At 46.4% G+C, this 23,816-nt stretch overlaps 1 protein-coding gene across 1 annotated transcript in view; it reads right to left on the bottom strand.

Annotated features, from left to right (window-relative positions):
• Window positions 1-9,502: 9,502 nt before the first annotated feature.
• The window catches only part of SNCA (synuclein alpha), a 58,507-nt gene continuing 44,193 nt past the window's right edge, over window positions 9,503-23,816 (bottom strand). The window contains exons 5-6 of the mRNA XM_081021290.1: window positions 12,537-12,626; window positions 9,503-10,142 (exon numbers count right to left, since the gene is read on the bottom strand). Coding sequence (XP_080877416.1) covers window positions 10,110-10,142; window positions 12,537-12,626 — 123 coding nt within the window. The 3' untranslated portion in view covers window positions 9,503-10,109. The remainder of the gene's footprint in view (window positions 10,143-12,536; window positions 12,627-23,816) is intronic.

Below are 23,816 nucleotides of genomic sequence, written 5' to 3'. Positions count from 1 at the left end.
CTGGTGCCACCTATTCCCTGGCTTCCACTCCACTGGCCCTAAAGGGCACCAGCCACCACCCCTGGTTACAAATAATATTAGGGTCCTAGCACATGCACCCTTGCTGCATGATTACCAAGATAAAATATTCAGGTTGGATGATGACAGGTTGGATGATGGTTGGGTCATCAGAATGGTGGGCGGAACCAGCTGGGGAACCCTCAAGGGGAAAAAGCCCAGGGATTGGTGGTGGGACAACAATGAGTGGTCAGAAGGAGGAGAGAGAGAAGATTGGGAAGAAGTAACAGGACTTCTGGGAGAGTCAGTGGCAGAGAGAAGTCCAGAATCAGAAGCTAAAGCAGGAGAGTGGGATGGAGAAAGCTGAGATGAGTCAGGCTGGTGAAGAAGCCAGGGTGTCTCTCCCTCCTGCTGTGGCAAGCTCCTCTCCCCTCCCCTCTGATCTCCCAGAACCAGGAGAGGCATGAAGAGGGTGGAGGAGCAATTAGTGTCCCACAGGCGCAGTCTCAGATTGCTTGGGAGAAACCCTGAAGAGGAGGGGACTTAGGCAGCTGTGGGGAGGCAGGGATCTTTAGCTGCCACAACCGCTTCATGGGGGCGTTGTGTGCTCTTTAGTCCCGACACTCCTGTGCAGATCCTGTTTTTTCCTAATACAGAATTAACTCCACTTACTAACAGCTGGTTCTCTCCTGTCAGGAGAAACTTCCTAATGGAAGTGGAACACAAGAGCTACCTCACATCAAGTCAGACTGAAAGTCTATCTAACACAATACAGTGGTACCTCGGGTTAAATACGCTTCAGGTTACATACACTTCAGGTTACAGACTCCGCTAACCCAGAAATAGTGCTTCAGGTTAAGAACTTTGCTTCAGGATGAGAACAGAAATCGTGCTCCGGCGGCAGAAGGCCCCATTAGCTAAAGTGGTGCTTCAGGTTAAGAACAGTTTCAGGTTAAGAACGGACCTCCGGAACGAATTAAGTACTTAACCCGAGGTACCACTGTGCTGTCAACTCTAGTTATTCCCTGTGTGTGCACATGTGTACACATGCATTGTCTGTCTGTGGAGGGCAGATGAGAACCAGGTAGCATTTTGTAATGCGCTTCATGTCTCCTTCTGTGTTTGACTCCAGGGCTGAATAACCAGGCCTCCCTCCCCCACTTAAGAAAGGACTTATTTGAATTCAGTCTGATAAGAGCCTCTCATGTCACAGAAATCATTATACCATCACACTTTCCATGCCTGGAATTAATGAGTTGATTGTAAAAGAGGATATTAATCTACATCCCTTGGTTGTGTTACTAAGGTTATCCAGGAAGACATACAAGAATTATGAGCATTTGGCTGCTGGGGAGTTAATGGCAGACTTTACTCCATCAAGTGACGCATTCCTTCAGGTATAATCTGTCAGGGGCCATATGCCAGCTATAGATAGGGCTAGAGTCTAACGTGGCCAGAACAGCTTTTCTATCTCTTTCTGCGATTCCCCCTTCTCCCTCCCTCTCACTAGCAGACCTCCTCTCTCTATTTTCCACTCCCTTTGCCCCTTCCTTGTCACCAGTATGAAATTAGGCCGCACTCTGCATGTGACCCTAAGGCTACAGATTGCTCATCACTGCTGTATGGTATTGATTAAAATTATTTGGCGAGGTAGGAGTGGGTGTATTCCAAGAAAATTCACAAAGTGTAGAGTACCGCTAATGCAGCGTTTACTTCTTCAGGTGGCTCTCAAGCTGCGCAGATTGCATCACTACGCAGACTGTCACCGATGGTTTGTGGGGTGGTCAGCAACTGGTTTAATGGCTAGGTGTGAAAGTCAACCCCAGGGGAACTCTGAGAATGAGGAAGCTGGGACCTAGGGGAGCCTGAGGTGATTTCAGTACGTTTGGCTGGGGATGGGTGCTACTGTAAGAGCGGGGAAGAACAGCAATTGTGGTAGTAAAAGAAGAGCGCAGTTTGCTGAGACCTTGTTCTTCCATGCATAGACACTGGAAGACAGATAGGTGGGAAAGGGACGCCAGAATGGACGTCAATTGTGAGAGGCAGATTTCCTGCCTAATAATAATAATAATAATAATAATAATAATAATAATAATAATTTATTATTTGTACCCTGCCGATCTGGCTGGGCCTCCCCAGCCACTCTGGGCGGCTTCCACAGACACCAAAAATACACTAAAATGTCGCACATTAAAAACTTCCCTGAACAGGGCTGCCTTAAGATGTCTTCTGAATGTCAGGTAGTTGTTTATCTCTTTGACATCTGAAGGGAGGGCGTTCCATAGGGCGGGCGCCACTACCGAGAAGGCCCTCTGCCTGGTTCCTGCAACCTCACTTCTCGCAATGAGGGAACCGCCAGAAGGCCCTCGGTGCTGGATCTCAGTGTCCGGGCTGAACGATGGTGGTGGAGACGCTCCTTCAGGTATACAGGACCGAGGCCGTTTAGGGCTTTAAAGGTCAGCACCAACACTTTGAATTGTGCTCGGAAACGTACTGGGAGCAAATGCAGATCTCTCAGGACAGGTGTTATGTGGTCCCGGCGGCCACTCCCAGTCACCAGTCTGGCTGCCGCATTCTGGATTAATTGCAGTGGCAGGAGGTCTGGAAAAAAGACATTGTTTACCACTCTCACAGCCTCTTCTCATCCAGTAATCCACACCTCCAAACTGAAGTAGGTTTAGGGACCATACTTCAATTTAATGCGGATTGTGAACCTCTTATAAGAACATAAGAGGAGGCTGCTGGATTATGTCAATGGCCCATTGAGTCCAGCATCCAGTTTTCAAAGTGGCCAGCCAGTAAGCCAGATTCAAGCAGAGCAAGCAGGATTGTGAACCCCTTGTGCCTTCTTTAACTCTCCTTTGTCCACGTGGCGTTCTCCTTCAGTTCCTGCTGCCCCACACTTTCTGCTCCCTTAAACTTGGAAATTTCCTGTGCAGTCGATGTAGCTCTCCTGCTTGGATTCTCAAAGCATAGGGCGAAGTATAGGTGGGTTCCCACAAGGCAAGACACAGTGATAATAGCAAGAGCCTTTATTGAACTAGCAGAACTGGACAACAGGGGCAAAGCAACTGCTTATATATATTTCTGAAGGCCTGGGCCACTCCCACTCCCAACATGATTGGCTGTCCAAAATTCCAAGCTGCAAATCATAACTCAGAGTTTGAGGGCCAATGGCCAAGACACAAATCCTGAAATGTCCTGTGATTGGATATCATGTATTGGATCAGAACCCCAGGGCTCAGAATCCTTAGTCCAGACTCAAGCTCAGGTAAACACAGACCACTGAAGACATAATATAGGGAATCTCTGGATTTAGGCAGGAGAAAGTGTGAGCCAACAGTAGCTGGAGGGAAAATGCCACATGGGCCATAATCCACATTAAGTTGAGGTATGAAGGGGCCTTTAGAAAGAAGAGGTAAAGTGAGACAAGGGGAATGTGGATTGCTTTTCTTGCTATGAGGGGGGGCAGAGTAGAAGCTGGAAATGAGTGTTGGGAAAAAGCACCAAGGCAAAAGCCAGCTCCAGATGGCTGGAAAGCAAAACAGGATGTTATGTTTTGCAGATGTACTGTTGGGGAAAAGGTGGAGCCTATTCTCTGTACTGAGCACCGGATGTTAGCTCAGAGTGTCATATGACCTGTGCTGGAAGTACAGGGGAGGAGTTGAGACTCTTCTGATGGAGACTGAAGGGTGCAGTCACATTTCTATGTACTGTTGAGTGACAGGAATAAAACATGTAGAAAGGACTCCTGTCTGTCTCATTTCTCCTCCCTGGGAGAATGCAGGGAGGGAGAGAGAAGCAGAGAAGCAGAGGGTGTGTTCTATCTCACGACTAATGAGAAGAATCGCCGGGTTTGTTTACCTAGCCTGCCGGAGGTCGCAGACGGACGGTAAACACAGTATCTCGCTCAATTGCCTCGGGGGAGGCCAGGTACCTCTGACTGTGAGCCGAAGATACTAACATATGGCAGCCTTCGGATGGTTGCGATTCATCGGACATCTGCATGAGAGGCTGGTGGATTGTCCTCCTCTGCTCCAAGGAGGAAGAGAAGCGCCTGAAAGAAGCCAGAGGCTCAACGAACACCTGGTGGAAAGAAGAGGTGTTTTCCAGAGCAACAAAGTTCAAGGTATGCTGCATTTCGGGCTAAAAGTGTGAACGCAGTTTGATTAATTCACCCGTTCACGGAGCTGCGTTTCAACGAAAACAAGAGCTCCGGGAGGAAGAGGCCTGCAGCTTAAAGGCTGAAGCCTGCATTCCACAAATTCTTGTGGTTGATAAACTGTCCTATTGAAATGCATTGTTGCTAGGTAACGGAAAGTTGGAAAGTTACTGGCAAAGGGGCTGGACTGTGAGTGTGAGCCTGGGAAAGCGAAACAAAATCTGAAAATGTTTTGGCTACAAGTTTACGTGCCCTTGGAAGGGACTTTCCATAGCAGCCAGAGTTTAGCTGCCAGGTGCAAAAGAGCGTAAACAACTTGCAGTTTGCCTGCCTGAGTGAGAAAGGAAAAAAACAACTGTTGGATTTTACAGTTTGTTTGAGAGTGTGGGCTGGAAAGCTGAAGAGGCTTGGCTTCAAGATGGATGCCAAGAAAGGAGCTTTGCCTTACCCACCTCCCTTAACCAGAGACAGTTATTCATCATGGTCTGGATGGATAACTACCCCAGAAGGGGTGAGCCAAGATGATGCTGGCCGAGTTCCTAAGAGCTCATCGAAAGCTGAGGAGAGCTTTGACCCCAGAGGGGAGAGTGCAGGAACTGTGGTTGTTGGAACTGTTGGTGTTCCTGAACAAGGTGCAATGGGTGTTGCTGACAGGGGGAGGGAGGAACGGAGTTCAAATCTCCCCACTGATGAATCTACTGGAGAGCATGGAGTAGCATTGAGTGCTGTCCGATGCTACAATTGTGGACAGACTGGGCATCTACAGCGAAACTGTAAGAAGCCGCGCCAGTCAAGAGGAGCAAAGAGCAGCTCTACGAAGCCTGAGGCGTCAGGCAAAAGCCGTACCAAGTGCCAGGTGAAACCTGCAAAGGCTATGATGGCGAAAGGAACCACGCCAGATGTTGGGAACTCGTTCATAATTGACACGGGCGAAACGATTCAGATGATGATGATGATTTTTCTGATGTCACAGATTACAGTGGTACTGATGAGGATGACAGTGATAGCTCAGAGAGTTCAGTTGTAACAGTCATTGAGAGGAAATCTCACACAATGGATAGACCTTCACAGGTGAAGGAAGAACCACTGATTGCTACTGGTTCTCAACAGAGTCCAGAGGTTGAACCAGTGAGCACAGAGGATCAGAACCTCATACGCAGGTCTGAGAGAGTCACAAAGGGTGTACCACCAAAGAGGTACTCAAAAGAGTTTGCTAACGTAGCTGTTGCATGTGTTGCTATTGTTAACAACTCAAAGCAGGTTAAAGGAGTGTCTAAGTCAGACACAAAGACACAACAGAGAGTAGCTAACCAAGGTAATGCAGAAGCACTCATTCCTTGGAAGCCAGACAACCAGAGAGGTACACTGGTGAAACCAGTGGTGGGGAGTTCCAAGGGTGGAACTGAAACAACAGGGGACTGTTATATGTATAACAACTGTTTGTTCTCTTCTCTGGATCATGTTTTGCCAATTGATGCTTTTGGGGAGGATGTTGGGAAAAAGCACCAAGGCAAAAGCCAGCTCCAGATGGCTGGAATGCAAAACAGGATGTTATGTTTTGCAGATGTACTGTTGGGGAAAAGGTGGAGCCTATTCTCTGTACTGAGCACCGGATGTTAGCTCAGAGTGTCATATGACCTGTGCTGGAAGTACAGGGGAGGAGTTGAGACTCTTCTGATGGAGACTGAAGGGTGCAGTCACATTTCTATGTACTGTTGAGTGACAGGAATAAAACATGTAGAAAGGACTCCTGTCTGTCTCATTTCTCCTCCCTGGGAGAATGCAGGGAGGGAGAGAGAAGCAGAGGGTGTGTTCTATCTCACGACTAATGAGAAGAATCGCCGGGTTTGTTTACCTAGCCTGCCGGAGGTCGCAGACGGACGGTAAACACAGTATCTCGCTCAATTGCCTCGGGGGAGGCCAGGTACCTCTGACTGTGAGCCGAAGATACTAACAATGAGCTCCATATGCAACAATGGAGCAGTTGCTGTTCTTCTCATTCTTCATGGATGTGCCATGGGCTGCCGGTTTTGGAACCCCAGATCTAGAGGGACAGTTATGGTACAGAAATCTTACCTCAGGGAAATGCCTGTGTTTCCTTTCTGCACAACACTTAAATCTCATGGTGTACCACATAGAAACCCTTCAGCTGTGAATATTAAATGACATCTCAGTCTATGAGAAGAAAAGCCTGATTTTAACACATGTAATTAGGAGTCACTAGAACACCAATTAAGGTTGTTGAAAAGGGGGGGGGGGGGAATGCAACATGTAGGAAGAATAGTGGGATAATTTATTATTAGCTCTTGCTGATTTGAGGAAAGTTTGCTGGCTTTCAGTTCTGTAGGAGCTGTTTATAACTTGGGTGAATCCCATTCCCATTCCATTGAAATATTTCACATCATTCGGGAGAGGGGTGGGGGGGGGAGAGAGAGAGAAAAGTGGGGGAGACAGAGGGAGGTGTAGCCAACCATTTAACCCCCATTTGTCCGCACTCGTGGTGCGATAAAATTCTCATTACCACTTGGTACGATAATAGCGGGAGGATACACCTGGCAATTGGTAAATAATCACTGTGTGCATGCAACCATTTCATAAACCAGTTGACAGAGCACGTATTCTCTGATCAAAGATTCCAGTCACCAGTGTTGTAAGGCTGATCTATAAGTGGAATCAGAAAGGTGTGAGGGTTATCAGCAAGTAGACAGGCAACAGAGCAAGTGAGGGCAGGCAGGCAGGCATAGTCAAGGAAGCTTTTAGCCCAAACACATGAGGGAAAAGCCCAAAGTGGGGGGAGGGGAACATCCTTGCCAGGAGATCTTTTCAGTCTGGAATGGGGACCTGAGGTGGGTGAGCAGAGCAAAAGGCATTATGTGGGTTCAAGGACACAGTCAGGGCAGGCAAAAACACGGAAGGAGGGTGTGATGCAGGGCCAATGAAGGCTGAGAAGAGAAGGTGTGGCTGGGGAGGGTATGTTCTGAGGGCCAGAGAGAGGCACGGAGGGCCACCACATTCAGGCCACAGGACTCAGATCCTTCCCCCACCCCCCAATGCAACAAACATGGGGTAGCACAAGGCAGGACTAGACATTACAGGTTCCAGTTCTGATAGCTCTGGACATATAAGGTACTGGGCCAACTATATTGTCTGCCAAAAGATTAGGATAATTTCACTACATGTTGACGTGTGGTTAAAAGGAGGATTCGTGTCCCACTAGATTTCCAAGCGGTTGAATGCCAATTTTGGAAAAATTAGTGGTTGCGAAGTTCATGTCCAAGCAGAGAGAGAGAGAGAAACTGGGAATGAGCATTTCTGCTTCTTGCTTCCTGACTTAGGCTCAGTTATTCTTCTCCAAGCAGCTTTCCTTATTGCACAGAGCCTCTGGTTGCTTTCAAAACAAAAGCACAGGCGCTCTGGTCAGCCCTTTGAGTCTTGTTCATTTGATCGTTGGAAGATTCAGTTTTGCGAGGGTCGGCTTCAGCTCCGATACCTGAAGTCTGTATTTTGTCTTCTGCAGTTCCACAAGCAATAAAGCCCCCCTTTCCCCATGTGTTTTGTCTACTTGGGGGGGGGGGCTGTGCAGGATCCAGAGGAATTTCATTGAAATGCAGCTTATTACTCGTTCGCAGCATCTCTCTCTTTCTCACATAGTTGCCATGGAAACCATGACAGCCTATGGGCAACCACCTTTCTGGCCATCTGAGGGCAGGTTTTTCGGCAGGCGTGTGAACTGGGGGGCTACTCCCACAGTGTTATTGCAGCTTGCCTTGAACTGTGAGTGGTTTGTCTCATGTGAACCTAGACGAGAAGGAGGGAAGTATAACTGGAAGAGACCAACACAACTGACTCACCTTTTTCAGATGAATTTATGCGCTTAATATTTTCCAAGGACAGTGGTTCAGAAGCGCCATATGATGGCAACTTGACACAATGCGATAAATAATTAAGACATCTTCATGCACATTTATGAAAAATACATTAATTGTGTGTGTATGTGTGGTGCATGTCTAAGGAGAGGTCTCCTGTTACCAAGCGTGAAAACCAAGGTCCTACTTTATAGAGCAAAGTCCTCTGTTTTGAAGGCACCCTCCTGTAGTTGAAGTCCAAGTCCAGTTTAAAGCTAAACAAAACTAAGAAGAGAGAGCAGGAGGTGCCTCAAAATTGTTCATCCACATTTAACAGCTGGACAGCAGTCCAGTCATCTGGTCATGGAAGGTGGCTTTTCCACATGCTGTAGAGGGAAGTGAGGGGCATCAACTGGGAAGGTAGCCCATGGAGGAAGATGAAAACTGATCCTAAACCTCTGCTACCTTGCGGGATATCTTTGGGAGGAGGAGGAGAAGAAGAAGAAGAGTTTGGACTTGATATCCCGCTTTTCAGTCCCTTTAAGGAGTCTCAAAGCGGCTAACAATCTCCTTTCCCTTCCTTCCTCCCCCACAACAAACACTCTGTGAGGTGAGTGAGGCTGAGAGATTTCAGCGAAGTGTGACTAGCCCAAGGTCACCCAGAAGCTGCATGTGGAGGAGCAGGGAAGCGAACCCTGTTCACCAGATTACGAGTCTACCGCTCTTAACCACTACAGTACTACACCTTACACAAATCCAGAGTGGAGTCCCTAAGATGGTTGGACGGCACTTTCTACGCCTCCCTCCTGTAACCAAGCTGGTGCCAAACGCATTGTTCTGTTTTCCTTTGGACCACATCATCCTGTCATCTGGGCATCCCAGGATCCACATACAGGCTTGTGCCCCGGGGAGGTAACTTTGGTGCCGCTGATGCAGCAGTTTGACTTCACCCCTGGAGGTGCACTTCATTGCCTCTTGAGACAGACAGATGCCAACAGTACTCTAGACACCTGAAATAGCCCCTGTTTTGCTGCCCTTTTGCAAGCAGTGTAATGAGAGGGATTTAGCAAAGTTTCCCTGTGGATGGTGTGGTTGGGCAGAGGCACTTACTGGACTTCCCGAAAATTGAGTCCCTGTTTACTGAGCAGGAGAGGGGAAGAGGCAAGGCAGTGGGGCTCAGAGGCTTTGCTGATGTCAAGGTAAATTCTTAAAGGCCACAATTCCACATTGGCAACCCTTGCTTTTGCATAGCCTCAGGATTAATTTCTCACACCCACCTTTGTCACAAGGGTCAGTTTGCTTGGAAGAAGAGGGACTGATAGGGATTCCAGCAATCTCCCCGAGTTTTGATTTCCCCCCCAAGGCAAGACAGGGGACAGTGTCCATCGCTGGTTCTTTTCAGGAGCTGAAAACATGTATTAGCTGTCATTTAGTATGTGACACAACCCCAACACGAGAATTTATTGTGAAAAGGGGGGAGCTAATTATTTAACACCAATTTTGAACAGATAACATTTTATTTATTCCAGTCGGACACCGTTATTTACAAATACAAGTTAGTAAAACGTTTCACAAAACAAGTAAGATCCCACAGTAAATATTTATAGGTGCATGGTTCATGCTCAATTACTTTATATATATGTATATATGTATAGAAATATATTAACAACTTTCACAATAATGTTATCCTTTGACAGAAAAAGAAAGATCATAGGTAACAGTTAAAAAAACCTTGTGTCAGAAACAATACCAAATTACCGACAACCCGTCAACGAAACATGTACAGCATTAGAAATAAGGAGTAGACACTTAGGTGTTTTTTTATTTTATTTTAAAAAACTGCTTTCGGACTTTTTAGAACTTGAAGCCACAATATCCAGACAACAACAATGGCTCTGAGACCCAGACCTTCGTTCCAGAGGGAGGTCGGTCGCTGAAACGAAAACTGGACGCAGTTACAGATGCTCCGATCATTGCTGATGGAAGACTTCAAAAGACACTGTACAAACTATAAAAAGTAGTTCACGACTGGGCACATTGGAACTCAGCACTTGTACAGGACAGGATGTCTTTGCCAGCAGCTAACAGAAAGAAGAGAGTTGAATTCAAGCCTCGGGTTCATAATCCTGGTATTCTTCCTGTTGGAAACAGCAACATCAACATTGAAGAAGGAAGAGGAGGAAGAAGAAGAGAGAGAAAACATCTCAATGTGCTAAAGGTAAAGGTAAAGGGACCCCTGACCATTAGGTCCAGTCGTGGCCGACTCTGGGGTTGCGGCGCTCATCTCGCTTTATTGGCCGAGGGAGCCGGCATACAGCTTCTGGGTCATGTGGCCAGCATGACTAAGCCGCTTCTGGTGAACCAGAGCAGCGCACGGAAATGCCGTTTACCTTCCCGCCGGAGCAGTACCTATTTATCTACTTGCACTTTGACGTGCTTCCAAACTGCTAGGTTGGCAGGAGCTGAGACCAAGCAACGGAGCTCACCCCATCCCGGGGATTTGAACTGCCGACCTTCTGATCAGCAAGTCCTAGACTCTGTGGTTTAACCCACAGTGCCACCCGCGTCCCAATATGCTGTGCTAGTTCACACTAAGGTGGTACTTAGTTTCAGCTTGTTGCTCACTAGGGATGTATGGGTTAGAATGTTTTCACGTGTTTCCCTAAGCATCACTTCTCCTTCCCTAAGCTGGGCAGAAGCTTCCTGGGCTTTAGGAAAGAGGCAGAAGCCCCTGTCCCATTATGGGCAGAATGTTGGAGCATATGCAATAGCAGCCTCTTCCCTTTGAAAGGAGAAGCATCATGTCATGTTCTTCTGCATCACTTTAATGCACAGAGTGGGAAAATCTTATGGGAACTACTTTGCATGATGGCAAATACACCATCTTAATGGAGACAGTTCTTTAGAAAATTCTGTAACGCAGTGACATTCACAGTCCATTAAAGGCTAGAATTTTGTATTTAAATTTAAGTAGGTATACATCCGTAGGAACTTGACTGAAGAACACGAGCTATTAGAGGGGAAAGTGTTTTGCAGGGAGAACAAAAATCTACAATTCTAAAACGGCTTTTGAGAAAGGGTGTGCCCGAGGAAGCAGTCTCTGTGTGTCTTTTCACACTGAATAATAATATGAATCATGTTTGTGTTTTCTTTGATACTGGTTTAGGATCTGAAATTAAAGTCCTTACACGGAATTTACTGGTATTATAAGATAAATCACAAAGAAGGTGGCTCCCCCCCTTTTCTTTAATGTGAATGCAAATTAAAAAAATGTGCTTTTGAGTGAATAATTTAGCTTTGGCAGGCTTCCCCCCTCTCTTTCCATTATTGTTCTGGTATTGCTTTTGGGTTCTGTCGGTATGAGGAGCACAAAAATGGTTTTCATTCTAAGTAAGTGTTTTCACACCACCCAGGAGTACTGAGGGGGCATTGTTTTCTTTTAAAAGTTTTCATCATTAATACATGTTATTTTCCTTCTATCGTGGGGGTTTGCAGTTCAACAGCGTAACCTTAGGTTACTCTGAACTAAGTATCTCTTTGTTTAGTGGGGTTTACACCTAGATAAATGTGCATGGGATTATGTATGCATGTATGCATGTATGTATGTTTGTTTTTATTCCATGCTGGAGCAGTAAGTAGTGTGGTCTTGTGGAATGGTGCAGGGCAGTGGGGGCAGGGCCTGCCCACCCATGAGGTGCGATGAATCCACTGCCTCAGGTGGTGGAAACTGAAGAAGGAGCATGCCTGTGGTCACCCCACTGTCAGGGACTGGGCAGAGGAGGTGTAGACCGCCTCCCCATCCTGACCCTTCTAGGGAGGAGGAAGAGGAAGACAGTATAGATTTACAACAGGGGTTTGAGGGAGGTCACAGCTCAGTGGCAGATGAGGGGAAAAGTCAGGAAATCATGGGAGAGGCAAAGCAACACCCGGCTGACATGTTGTCATTAGAAAGCATTCTAGACCCTCCATCTCCCAGAACCTGGCGAGCCTTAAAAGTAGGAGAGCAAAGAGCTCAGAGACAGAGGGCACTTAACGGCACCCATAGAGGAGGTGATGAGAATGACTAATGAGGAAGTGGGAGAGACGGGGTGTGTGGAGATTCACTTGGGACAACGCCATTATCTAAGAGACTGGGTTCTATAGCCTCTCTCTGAAAAGACTGAAATAAAAAAGAACTTTAGTAAACTTTTCCTTGTCTTCATACTTTCCTGGGCAACCAGATGGGAGCTGCTGACAGCATCCTAACACCCATCTACGCCACCATTGATGGAGAAGCCACACCAGTTTCCAGCGAGATCTCACAAAAAATTCATGAGATTGTGAGAGATTTCAGTGAGATCTGGCAAGATGTTGCCAGAAACTGGCGCCACTGCTGGCACTGCTTCTCCATGGGTGGCAGCATGTGGGGTGGCCACAGGTTTCTTCTGTGAGTGCAGTACATGTTTATTGACAAACTAGTTTCTAAATTTCTAACACTTCAAGGTGCCCATTAATAGTATACTCTGTGAGAACACATCAAAGAAAGATTTTACCTCAGGAGGCATTTCATAGGCCTCGTTTTCTGGGTCTGCTGGCATGTCTGTGTTATCCATCATTCCTTCCTGCGGGAGGCCTTCTTCATTCTGCAATTGTAGACAAGAGGAGGAAACAATAGCATGGCAGATTTCTTCTTAGTTTAATTTGAAATGCAACCCGTCACTTCCCACTTCCAATAAAGCTATTTGTTGCTCAGTTTGGTTAATGGAGTACTGAACATAAAATGTTCCATCGGTGCCACAGAGAATGTGGAAGACAGAAATTTCCCTTAAAAGGAGAACTGCTCCTCATTTTTTCCATTTTAAATTTTGGTAAACGTTTCAAAAATATTTAATGAAACCCGGAAGGCTAGTGGCAATGTGGGTGCAGCTGTTGTTTCTCACAGGCTTCCATATAAATTATAAATCCATCATGAAAATTAACACAGTCCTTCTTACTCACAATGCTTGTAAAGGTATATTTGTGCCAGCAGAAGTAATTCTGTCCTCCCCCTTCCCAACAGTCGGAAGGCCCTCATCTTGGTAGTAGAGCTTTGCATGCAGAAGGTCCCAGATTCACTACAGCATCTCCAGGGAAAAGATTCCTTGTCTGGTGCCACTGAGCTAGGAAGACCCATAATTCTGCATTGCAGAGGGTTGGACTGATCCCCATAGTCCCTTCCAACTCTACAATTCTATGATTCTATGACTCAGTATAAGACAGCTTCCTAACAGATCTAATGGCTCTCCCTGCCCCAGCATGCACACTTAGTGCGTGTACCCCATGAACATGTATGTGCTTCATAAGCAGCTCTTCTACTGCAAACGTAGTCTGTTGGTGGTACATTGTTGTTTACCTTGGCATAGATGGATTGATATTGGTGTGCCTGTGTAGCGTGCAGATGTTCTTAACCATGGACTAGATTACCTTTTCTGTACGTTGCAACCCTATGATTCCCTGCTTAACAGCTTTAACAAGCTCCAGGCTTGCGAGATGCAGGAAGCCATAGATCATTCGAAAGCAGCAATTACTGGTAGGCCAAGACATATTTGACAGTCAAGATGGAGTAAACAGAGCTAACAGGGAAATCATGGGAAAGTGGCCCCTTCGTCCTGGGCTGAGATACCTAATGAGCTACTAGATGCAACATCCGTCACTGACATATAAAACAGGCAGCATGCAAGCAAGTCCTCAGTCATACTTGGTTGATTGACCTGTCTCACAATGTCTTCTGATGGGGACCTTAATTCAAATTTAGATCAAGAACTTCAGCAGCAACATCTGTTTTAGTTTTATATTCTAATTCTGCCAATTGGCTGGCTTGGTTTCTCCTACAAGTATTTGAAGCTGCTGCTCTTAAAACTGTTGCCTTAAGCCAGTTGAAATGAGATGAGATGATTTTAAACCAGTGCTTTTTTCGGGGGGGACGCAGGGGCACGCATATCCCTAAACATTTTGTGAATCTAAGTTTGGCCTCATTGAGGGGCGGCATTTCAATATGAGTAGGAAAATGAGAGTACCCCTAAACTTTTTTTTTTAAAAAGGAAAAAAGCACTTCTTTAAACTATCACCAGCAATGGTCCTACAAGGGGCACTGCAACCCAAACATTTCCAAGTACCCCAGAGATGGGCAGAGGAGAGGCAAACAAACATCCTTTGAGTACTTTTGAAAGTAAAGCATAAAAAATGCAATCACGTGTTCATGTAGGTGGGCAAAGCAATAGCTGTAAATAAAAGATCATGCATGTTATAATTCACTTTCTTTTCTTATATAATTAAGGACATGAACCAAAGGAATGCATCACTACTTCACCTATGGAGAATTCAGTCAAACCGCTGCACTAGAAAGTTTTGGAATTATAATCATGTTACGTCTATATATAGCACAGTCCATAGCACATTTTCTGTGACAAACGAGTTGAAAGTTAAGATTTGACAGAACCTTCCTTCCTTCCTTCCTTCCTTCCTTCCTTCCTTCCTTCTTTCCTTCCATCCATCTGCTGTTGTCCCTGGTTAAATAGATTTGAAATGCTTCAAAAGCAATACAAATTCTACCAAACCTGTTTATTGGAGGTGACTGTGGCAAAGCTGTGTGTATAAGACATGACTACTCATTGAAAGTGTTCATCTTTTGACTTTACAGTGGTACCTCAGGTTAAGTACTTAATTCGTTCCGGAGGTCCGTACTTAACCTGAAACTGTTCTTAACCTGAAGCACCACTTTAGCTAATGGGGCCTCCTGCTGCTGCCGCGCCTCCGGAGCCCGATTTCTGTTCTCATACTGAAGCAAAGTTCTTAACTTGAAGCACTATTTCTGGGTTAGCGGAGTCTGTAACCTGAAGCATATGTAACCTGAAGCGTATGTAACCTGAGGTACCACTGTATTATGACCACTGCATACCCTGTTCCTTAAAAAATAACACCAGATGAATTAACTTTCATTTCCACACACTATCCACTTTAACATCTGCTTTATTGATTATTATTTTTTAGTTTTCCTTTAAAAATATATGTTGGGTTGGATGTAAAGTAAGTTAATTGCACTTTAAGTCTCACTGATTTCAAAGGCAACTAAGTGCTACTAATTTAGTCTGTATTGAACCCATAATAATTAAACATTTGTGAATTCCTGATGTTTTCCCCACAAACTGCACAATCCTATGGCCGTTTATTCAGAGGCAAGTCTTACAGAGGTTCCTGGGGAAGTAGACAAAGGGTTGTGGTGACAAGCTATTTTTGCACTAGTCATGTTGCATCCATTCGAAACCCCTGGCAAAAATTATCCCAAAGGTGGGTAAATTTGAAGAATTTGGTCTCCAAGGTTACAGATACCAATAACTTAAAATAAGACACAAAACAGCCCCCCTTTTAAGATTTGGGAGTATTCAGTAATTTTACTCCCCATCAGAATGCTTATTGATTTTGAGGTTTGTGCTGATCACGAGCTTAACGTTTTGTGTTTGCCTTCACATTTCTTTTAAAAAGCAGACTTTCCTTTTGGCTTGCTGGGAATGTAATGCGTGTCAAGCAAAACCCACTTATAAATGGCTCTTGAGGTTCCACAAGAAAGAACATGTCTGCCTTCTAATGCCGTCTGTAGCAGGAAAGCAGAAGGCATCTGACTTTAATAAAAATGGAGAGAACCATTTTTTGCTGGCTGAGTTGCAGGCAGAAAATCATAAACTACTGGGACCCACTAGATTTTCTAAAGATACGCCTCAGCTACCTGACAGGTTATTCTGGACTGGTCTGTACTGAGCAAAGCAAAATGACCAGGGTAGTACATTCTGAGGCAGTAAAATGTGTCACTTAAGAGAAGAGATACTCACATTACTGAATGCTCCCTTACAGAAAAAGCTCCCTGCAATTATAAAACTAGCAGAGATGTGAATAGGCTGGAATTGAACCTCTGTCTGTTTGGCTGATTATTATTTTTTTAAAAAATCTTGTAACAGGCAGTTTGTTGCACATGGGGGAACATTCAAAAATGGAATCCCCCACATGCAGCCTGAAGTGGTACACTCCATGCTACCAGCTCTGTAGACCAGACCAGATTCTGATGCACCTTGTAGACCAGACTTAAGAAAATAAAGATATATGTCTTAAATTAGGTAGAAACATGTGCATAAAAAATGAATATATTCATGAAAATACCGTATTTTTCGCTCTATAAGACGCACTTTTTGCCTCCTAAAAAGTAAGGGGAAATGTGTGTGCGTCTTATGGAGCGAATATGGAGGCTGCACAGCTATCCCAGAAGCTAGAACAGCAAGAGGGATTGTTGCTTTCACTGCACAGTGATCCCTCTTGCTGTTCTGGCTTCTGGGAGATCCCTCTTGCTGTTCTGGCTTCTAGGATAGCCATGCGAAGCCTCCTCAGGGCAGCGGGAGGAACGCTCCCCCTGCCCTGAAGAGGCTTTGCGCGGCTATCCCAGAAGCCAGAACAGCAAGAGGTATTGCTGCGCAGTGAAAGTGGCAATCCCTCTTGCTGTTTTGGCTTCTGGGAGTCAGAGTATTTTTTTTTCTTGTTTTCCTTGTCCAAAAACTAGGCACGTCTTATGGTCTGGTGCGTCTTATAGAGCAAAAAATACGGTAACTTGCAAAATTCATATTAGGAGAAATTGCTTGCAAAAGTGTGTACATTAGGCAAAACTGCAAACTAAAATGTGTTTATCAGGAGAAATTAATATTGAAATGCTGAAGAATTTTCATGAGTTTTTTAAAAAAACAACAGCAGCAGCAGCAGCAACAACAACCCCGCAAATTGTGCTGAAATGTGGAGAACTGAATTTTAGGCTTGAAATATTGAGGAACTGAGATAATTGAAATGGACAGGTCTTCCCACTCGTACTTGCACACAGTTTGATCTTTTGTTGTGTTCCTGTCTAGCAATACTGACCTTCATTGATTGCTTGCTCCTTAAACTAGCAATTACCGAATTAACCCAGATCTTGACTTTTTGGATCCATGCCTAAGTGCACTCTCCAACCTGTTAGCTAAGCTCCTGACACTGTTTAAAGAATGAAACCCAATAGCTGCATCATCCTTTATTCTTCTGCAATTATTTATCTGTGCTAATAGAGCCTCCCCAAGAAAGCTTCTCTGCTGCCAATTAACTTTAATGAGAAAAGCTGGGTGTTTTTCTGACCATCAATGCAAGCAAATACAGTACAACTGTTGTTGAACATGTTTATCTAGCAAACAATCATTTTAGAGTATTATATTTTAGATTATATTTTTTATATTGTATCATTTGAGCAGTGCTATGTTTCTTAAAGTATCCTCAACAAAAGGACATAGTGAATTGGGATGATTATTTCCACTAAGAAGCTGTGCTGAACAGGCAGATAGATGCCTGTTCTCTCTTCAGTTAAGACCCCAGAATTAGCATAATTATTCCTGTTAAGCTTACAGAAATCTACCTCTTTTAATCAGCAGAGTTTATAATAATTTCCTGTCTCCGGTTACTACTGTCTGGTATGCAATGAAATATTTAGCAGCTTTATTCGGTTACAAGTTCAGCATTTTCTTAATGAGACCATCTTGTTAAACAAGACCAACAGAATTTTTGAATATGGACACATAATATTTTCAGTTGTGTTTCTCTTTCTTACGTTCAGATACCTGGGAGAGGGACCCTGGTGCAGAGGACACCTTTATGAAAGTGAACCAGCTGGAGAGAGAGAGAGAGAGAGAATGGGGGAGAAGGGGAAGGGAGGAAACTAGAAAATTGTAGAGTTTGTAGCAGTGGTGTAGCATGGGTTGCCAGTGCCCAGGGCCGTGAAAAAGCGTGGGTGGGAGGGAGGAAAATGGATGGAATATGCATGTGCATTCAACTGCCTAACAGTATCTGTGTCACCCAGGAGATTGCAGCCACAGAGATAATAAAATAAGAGTTGTTCTGCTTTCTGGAGAGGTCACTTCCTGGTCAGAATCCTGTTCTCATGGTGGCCACCCAGATGCCTGCAGAAAACCCTCAAGACAGAACCGAGCACAACAGCCCTACAGTGGTTTACCGCAACCGGCATTTGGATGTTAACATCAGACCATGGTTTAGTGTTATAGGGATGAGCCTGAGTGAGCCACAAAGAGACCAGAAGCTTTCACTTTCATTTTTGACTAATTGCAGTTCCTCATTTTGTCCAAATGTGCGATCTGTGTTAGTCTTAACTGGTACCCAGGGTCATTTAAAAATGCTGAGTTATTTTCTAAGCCAGTTAAGACTAACCACAGTTTGTTTGGGCGTAACAAGTGATTGTGATTAGTTGAAGATGGAAGCGAAAGCTTCCAGTTTCCTCATCGTGGCCATGCTGAAGGAGGTGGAGGGAACATGAGTTCTGAGGCTTATGCATATTATGCTGACTAGATCATTGTTTACGTATATATGCAGGCACAGTAATGACTTCAGTGTTTACAAATAAGCAAGTGAGTTGTATTTTCTAACATGCAAGACTTACTCCATGTATAATCTCAGACAAATGCAATTTCCAGATGAAACATTAATAAATATGTACTAAGGGGTGGCTAGGACTGACAAACACTCATGCTCTCTGGGTGCATTATTTGTCTTCTCAAAATGAGGTAAGAGAACTGTAATTGTGCTTACCTATGATTAATGGAGGGCAGTACAGAAAATGCTGTAACCTCAGCTAAATTAGGCTACGGCAGGGAGGATTGTATTCTTGATTACGTGCTTATTAATGTCACTAGAAACACCCACATTTTATGCTGCCTGGCATGATTAGCTATTCAGAACATGAGATGTGTATTGCACAGAAATTGATTTTTTTAAAAAAATGTAGTAGTATTTAAATACTATTTACACCTTCTCGAACTGTTCACAGTCTCTGTTTTCTGGTACCTCTAGGGATAAAATCAGTGTTCCAATTTTATCCCCATCTTTGCCTTTGCAGATGCTGTCTTTAAATGTTATCTGAGTTGCTAGCCTAAGGCTATATTTCTTCAGGGATCAGTCCTGTCCTCTAGGATCTAGATGGGTTTGCTACCAGACTGCTGTGAATAAGGCTGGCGCTATGGGGCTCCATACATACAACATTCTATTCTAGGACCAGAGGAGATTGAGCACAGCAACCCCGCCCCCCCCCAATCTTGCATGCATTTAACACAGGCAATTTCAACCATACGCAGTTGAAGACAGGCTGGTGAGGGGAAGGAGAGGTGGGAGGAAATTGGAAGCCCCAAGTAGACCTGGTGCAAAAAGGAGCTATTAATTTCTCAGTCTTCCTTCCAGGTCAGGTCCCTCTCAGGGTGCCTTTGGATGGTGGCATGGCGGTTCTGGGACAATCTGGGTGCCACAATTTAAGAAGGATATTGACAAGCTGGAAAGTGTGCTGAGGAGGGCAACAAAGATCATCAGGGGTCTGGAAACCAAGCCTTATGAGGAACGGTTGAAGAAGCTGGATATGTTTGGCCTGGAAAAGATGATATGATAGCCAACTTCAGATATCTGAAGGGCTGTCACATGGAGGATGGAGCAAGCTTGTTTTCTCCTGCTCCAAAGGGTGGGACCCAAACCAATGGCTTCAAGCTACAAGAAAGGAGATTCCGACTAAACATCAGGAAGAACTTTCAGACAGTAATAGCTGTTCAACGATGGAATGGACTCCCTCGGGAGGTGGTGGACTCTCCTTCCTTGGAGGTTTTTAAGCAGAGGTTGGGTGGCTATCTGTCTTGGATGCTTAAGTTGAGATTCCTGCACTGCAGGGGTTTGGATTAGATGACCCTTGGGATCCCTTCCAACTCTATGATTTTAATCTTGGTTTTGGCATGGTTAATGAGAAGAGAGCTTAACCACAAGTCCTGGTTCACTGTGCCAAACCTTGACTTAGCACAACAGCAAAGTAGCTTCAATCTGGGACACCACATAGTAAGCCATAGTTTGGCTTGCTGTGTTGTGTGAACAAGGACAGTGTATAATAAACGGAGGGGAGCCTTAAAAAATGAGCAGTGATGACGACGGGAAACTTAGTGCAGTAATTCTTGGGCATTTCATCTGTGTGAAATGTCAGGCTCCTGACCACCACCCATGCCATTTCACCTGTTGTTGTTGTTGTTTAGTCGTTTAGTCGTGTCCGACTCTTCATGACCCCATGGACCAGAGCACGCCAGGCACTCCTGTCTTCCACTCCCTTCCGCAGTTTGGTTAAACTCATGCTGGTAGCTTCGAGAACACTGTCCAACTATCTCGTCCTCTGTCGTCCCCTTCTCCTTGTGCCCTCCATCTTTCCCAACATCAGGGTCTTTTCCAGGGAGTCTTCTCTTCTCATGAGGTGGCCAAAGTATTGGAGCCTCAGCTTCAGGATCTGTCCTTCCAGTGAGCACTCAGGGCTGATTTCCTTAAGAATGGAGAGGTTTGATCTTCTTGCAGTCCATGGGACTCTCAAGAGTCTCCTCCAGCACCACAAAGCACCAATTCTTTGGCGATCAACCTTCTTTATGGTCCAGCTCTCACTTCCATACATCACTACTGGGAAAACCATAGCTTTAACTATAGGGACCCTTATTGGCAAGGTGATGTCTCCTTTTTAAGATGCTGTCTAGGTTTGTCATTGCTTTCCTCCCAAGAAGCAGGCGTCTTTTAATTCCGTAACTGCTGTCACCATCTGCAGTGATCGCCATTTCACCTAGCATGACTCATTACAAAGAGAAGGGCAGTGATAAGCGCATAAGAATAGCCCTGCCGGATAATGCCAGTGGCCCATCTATCCTGCATCCTGGGCCCCCAATGGCCAACCAGATGCCTGTGGGAAGCGCACAAGAGCCCTCTCCCATCCTGCAGTTTCTAACAACTGGCATTCAGAAACATTGCTACCTCTGACCACGGAGGCTGAGCAAGGCCATTATGGCCAAATATACATGAGGTAGGGGAGCCAACAAGCACTTTGAGCGTTATTCCCTGCTGAACTGTAACATTATGCTATATAAGGAGAGAGTAACAGCCACAAACTGTGTTTGAAAATCTGCAGTACACCTAAGAAAAGACTCTTGCTGTTGTTGAAGTGGTTGCTCTGCAGTTATTGACATTGTGCGTTTCTCTCTCAAGAGCTCCCTTAGGTACAATGCATACACTAACGTCCGTCTACCAGGATGGTGTTTAACATTTCTTCCAGTTGAAAGAAAAGGCATCACTCGTGAAATATACTCAGAGTCGCAAAGTGATTTCATGCTCTTTATTCAGCTCATAGTGGTGAGGAGGAATGAATAAATGTCCCCTCACAGTATCTGCTTTATATACATTATTTACACAATGGGCTGCACATGATTGGCTAATTCTGGAATTCTACTGTAAGCCAATCAGGTTGTGGATTCACTTCTATCTGGAGCAGGATTGGGTGGTTCCTGCCAACCAATCATACTGCTGCATTGTTCTAGGACCAATCAGACTGCTGCATTCTGAATCCTATTGTTCTAGGACCAATCAGACTGCTGCCTTTTGGATCCTATTGTTCTAGGACCAATCAGACTGCTACAGTTTGGATCCTATTCAACTCAGTACATAACACCCCTCCCCTCTAAGTTCCAGTCCTGCCCGGGAGGTCGCATTCATAGTCCTCAAGGTATGCCGGCGGCCTACGTGTGCGTTGTGGCCTGGGGTGTTCCCTGGTCCGGGCTCCGGGTTCTGGCTCGTGTTCCAAGGATGCTGGCTGTGATGCGGCTGTTTGGTCTGGTGCAACCGGCTCGCTCAGTCGTGGTTCTGGTTCCGGTGTCCTTTCGGCCTCACGGGTCCTCTCTGTATTTACTGATTCTGCCTCTCCTGCTGGCCCCTCCTGCTCTATGGGCCTCACTGCCCCGCTGTTCCCTTGGGACTCCTCTGACCTGTCCTCCTCCTGGTTTTCTCCCGGGAATCGTCGCCGTATCTGGTCGCAGTGGCGGCGCCAGCATTGCCCCCCATCCGTTAGCACCTCGTACGACACGGGGCCAGTGACCCTGGTGATTGTGGCGGGTACCCATGCTGGGCCTGCCCCAAAATTCTTTGCGTACACTGGGTCCTGGGCCTCGAAGGTCCGGGGGTTCCTGCCTTCCCCCACCACTACCTCATCCTGAGCTCTATCGGGGTGAAGGCGGTCCAATCTGATTGCAAGGCGCCGACCCATTAGTAGTTCAGCGGGGCTCCGGCCAGTCGTTGAGCTGGGGGTGCTGTGCTGTGCTAGAAGGAATGTGGCAAGGCGGTACTCCCAGTCCCCTTGCGTCATGCGGCGAAGGGTGTCCTTGGTGGTCCGCACCATGCGTTCTGCTTGGCCATTGGTGGCAGGGTGGAACGGCGCCGAACGGATGTGGCGGATGGCGTTCTGCGCTGTGAAGGTTTGGAATTCTCCTGACGTAAATGCAGTCCCGTTGTCTGAGACGAGAGTGTCAGGGAGCCCGTGGGTTGCAAACAGCCTGCGTAGTACCCGGATGGCTGCGGACGTGGAAGTGGACGGTACCAGTGCGACTTCCAGCCATTTGGTGTAGGAGTCCACCACTATGAAGAATGTTTTCCCCTGAAAGGGGCCAGCGAAATCCACATGCAGGCGTGACCATGGTGCTCGGGCGGACTCCCAGGACTGGACTGGGGCCCTTGGGGGATCTGGGCGGGATTCTTGGCAGGCCTGGCAGTGTTTGACCCAGGCCTCTATCTCTCCATCGATCCCCGGCCACCACACATAACTCCTGGCAAGGGCCTTCATTCTTACTACCCCTGGATGTGTCTCGTGTAGGGCTGTGAGGACCCTTTTGCAGAGGGGCTGGGGAACAACGACTCTGCTTCCCCATAACAGGCACCCCTTGTGGGCCGACAGTTCATGTTTGCGGGTTGTGTAGCCGGCGAATTCTGGCCCGGGGCTGCTGCTGGGCCATCCCCTCCACACCCAGTCCAGGACCCGGGAGATGACCCTATCTTTCTTGGAATGGTGTGCAACTTCTTGTGCCTGAATGGGGCGGTCGGGAAGCAGCTCCAGGCTCATAACCTCTTGTGCAGGTGCTGGGTCAGGGCCTGTTTCCGGTAGTGGTAGCCTGCTGAGGGCGTCCGCATGGCCCATCGCCTTCCCAGGTCGGTGAATCAGTGCATACTGGTAGCTGGCAAGGAAAATTGACCACCTGAGGACGCGAGGAGACAGCACTTGGGGGGGTCTGCTTTTCGGGGGCAAACAAGCCAAGCAACGGCTTGTGGTCAGTCACCACGGTGAAGGGCCGCCCGTACAAGAAATCATGGAATTTTTTTACTCCCTTTACGATTGCCAGACCCTCCTTGTCGATTTGCGAGTAGTTCCGCTCGGTTGTGTTGAGTGTCTGGGAAAAGTACGCCACCGGTACCTCTCTTCCATCCGGGAGTTGGTGCCCCAGGACAGCTCCAATGCCATAGGGTGAGGCGTCGCATGCTAGCACCACCGGCAGCCTCTCGTCGAAGTGTGCCAAGACCGAGTTTGAGACAAGCAAGTCCTTGACTGCCTGGAATGCGGCCTCCTGGCGCTGGCCCCACACCCAAGGGGCCCGCTTGTCCAGGAGTCTGTGTAGGGGCTCCGCTACCGCCGCCTTGTGGGGAAGGAAGGAATGGTAAAAGTTCAATAGTCCCAAGAAGGCCTGAAGTTCAGTCTTGCTCTTGGGCGCTGGGGCATCACAAATGGCCCGTACCTTGTCCCCAGTCGGGTGGACCCCTTCTGCGTCCACCATAAATCCCAGAAAGTCCACCTGAGGCACTCCTAGTAGACATTTTTCCCGCTTCACCTTGAGACCCGCCGTCTGGAAACGGTGCAGAACGGTGCGGAGGCGGTCCTCAAACTCCTCTGGTGTGGGGCCGGC

Source organism: Podarcis pityusensis (genome assembly GCF_964106645.2).
Source record: "Podarcis pityusensis genome assembly, chromosome: 9".
Classification (NCBI taxonomy): Eukaryota; Metazoa; Chordata; class Lepidosauria; order Squamata; family Lacertidae; genus Podarcis; species Podarcis pityusensis.
The sequence above is the reverse complement of the archived record's forward strand: the minus strand, read 5'-3'. Positions and strand labels throughout refer to the sequence as shown.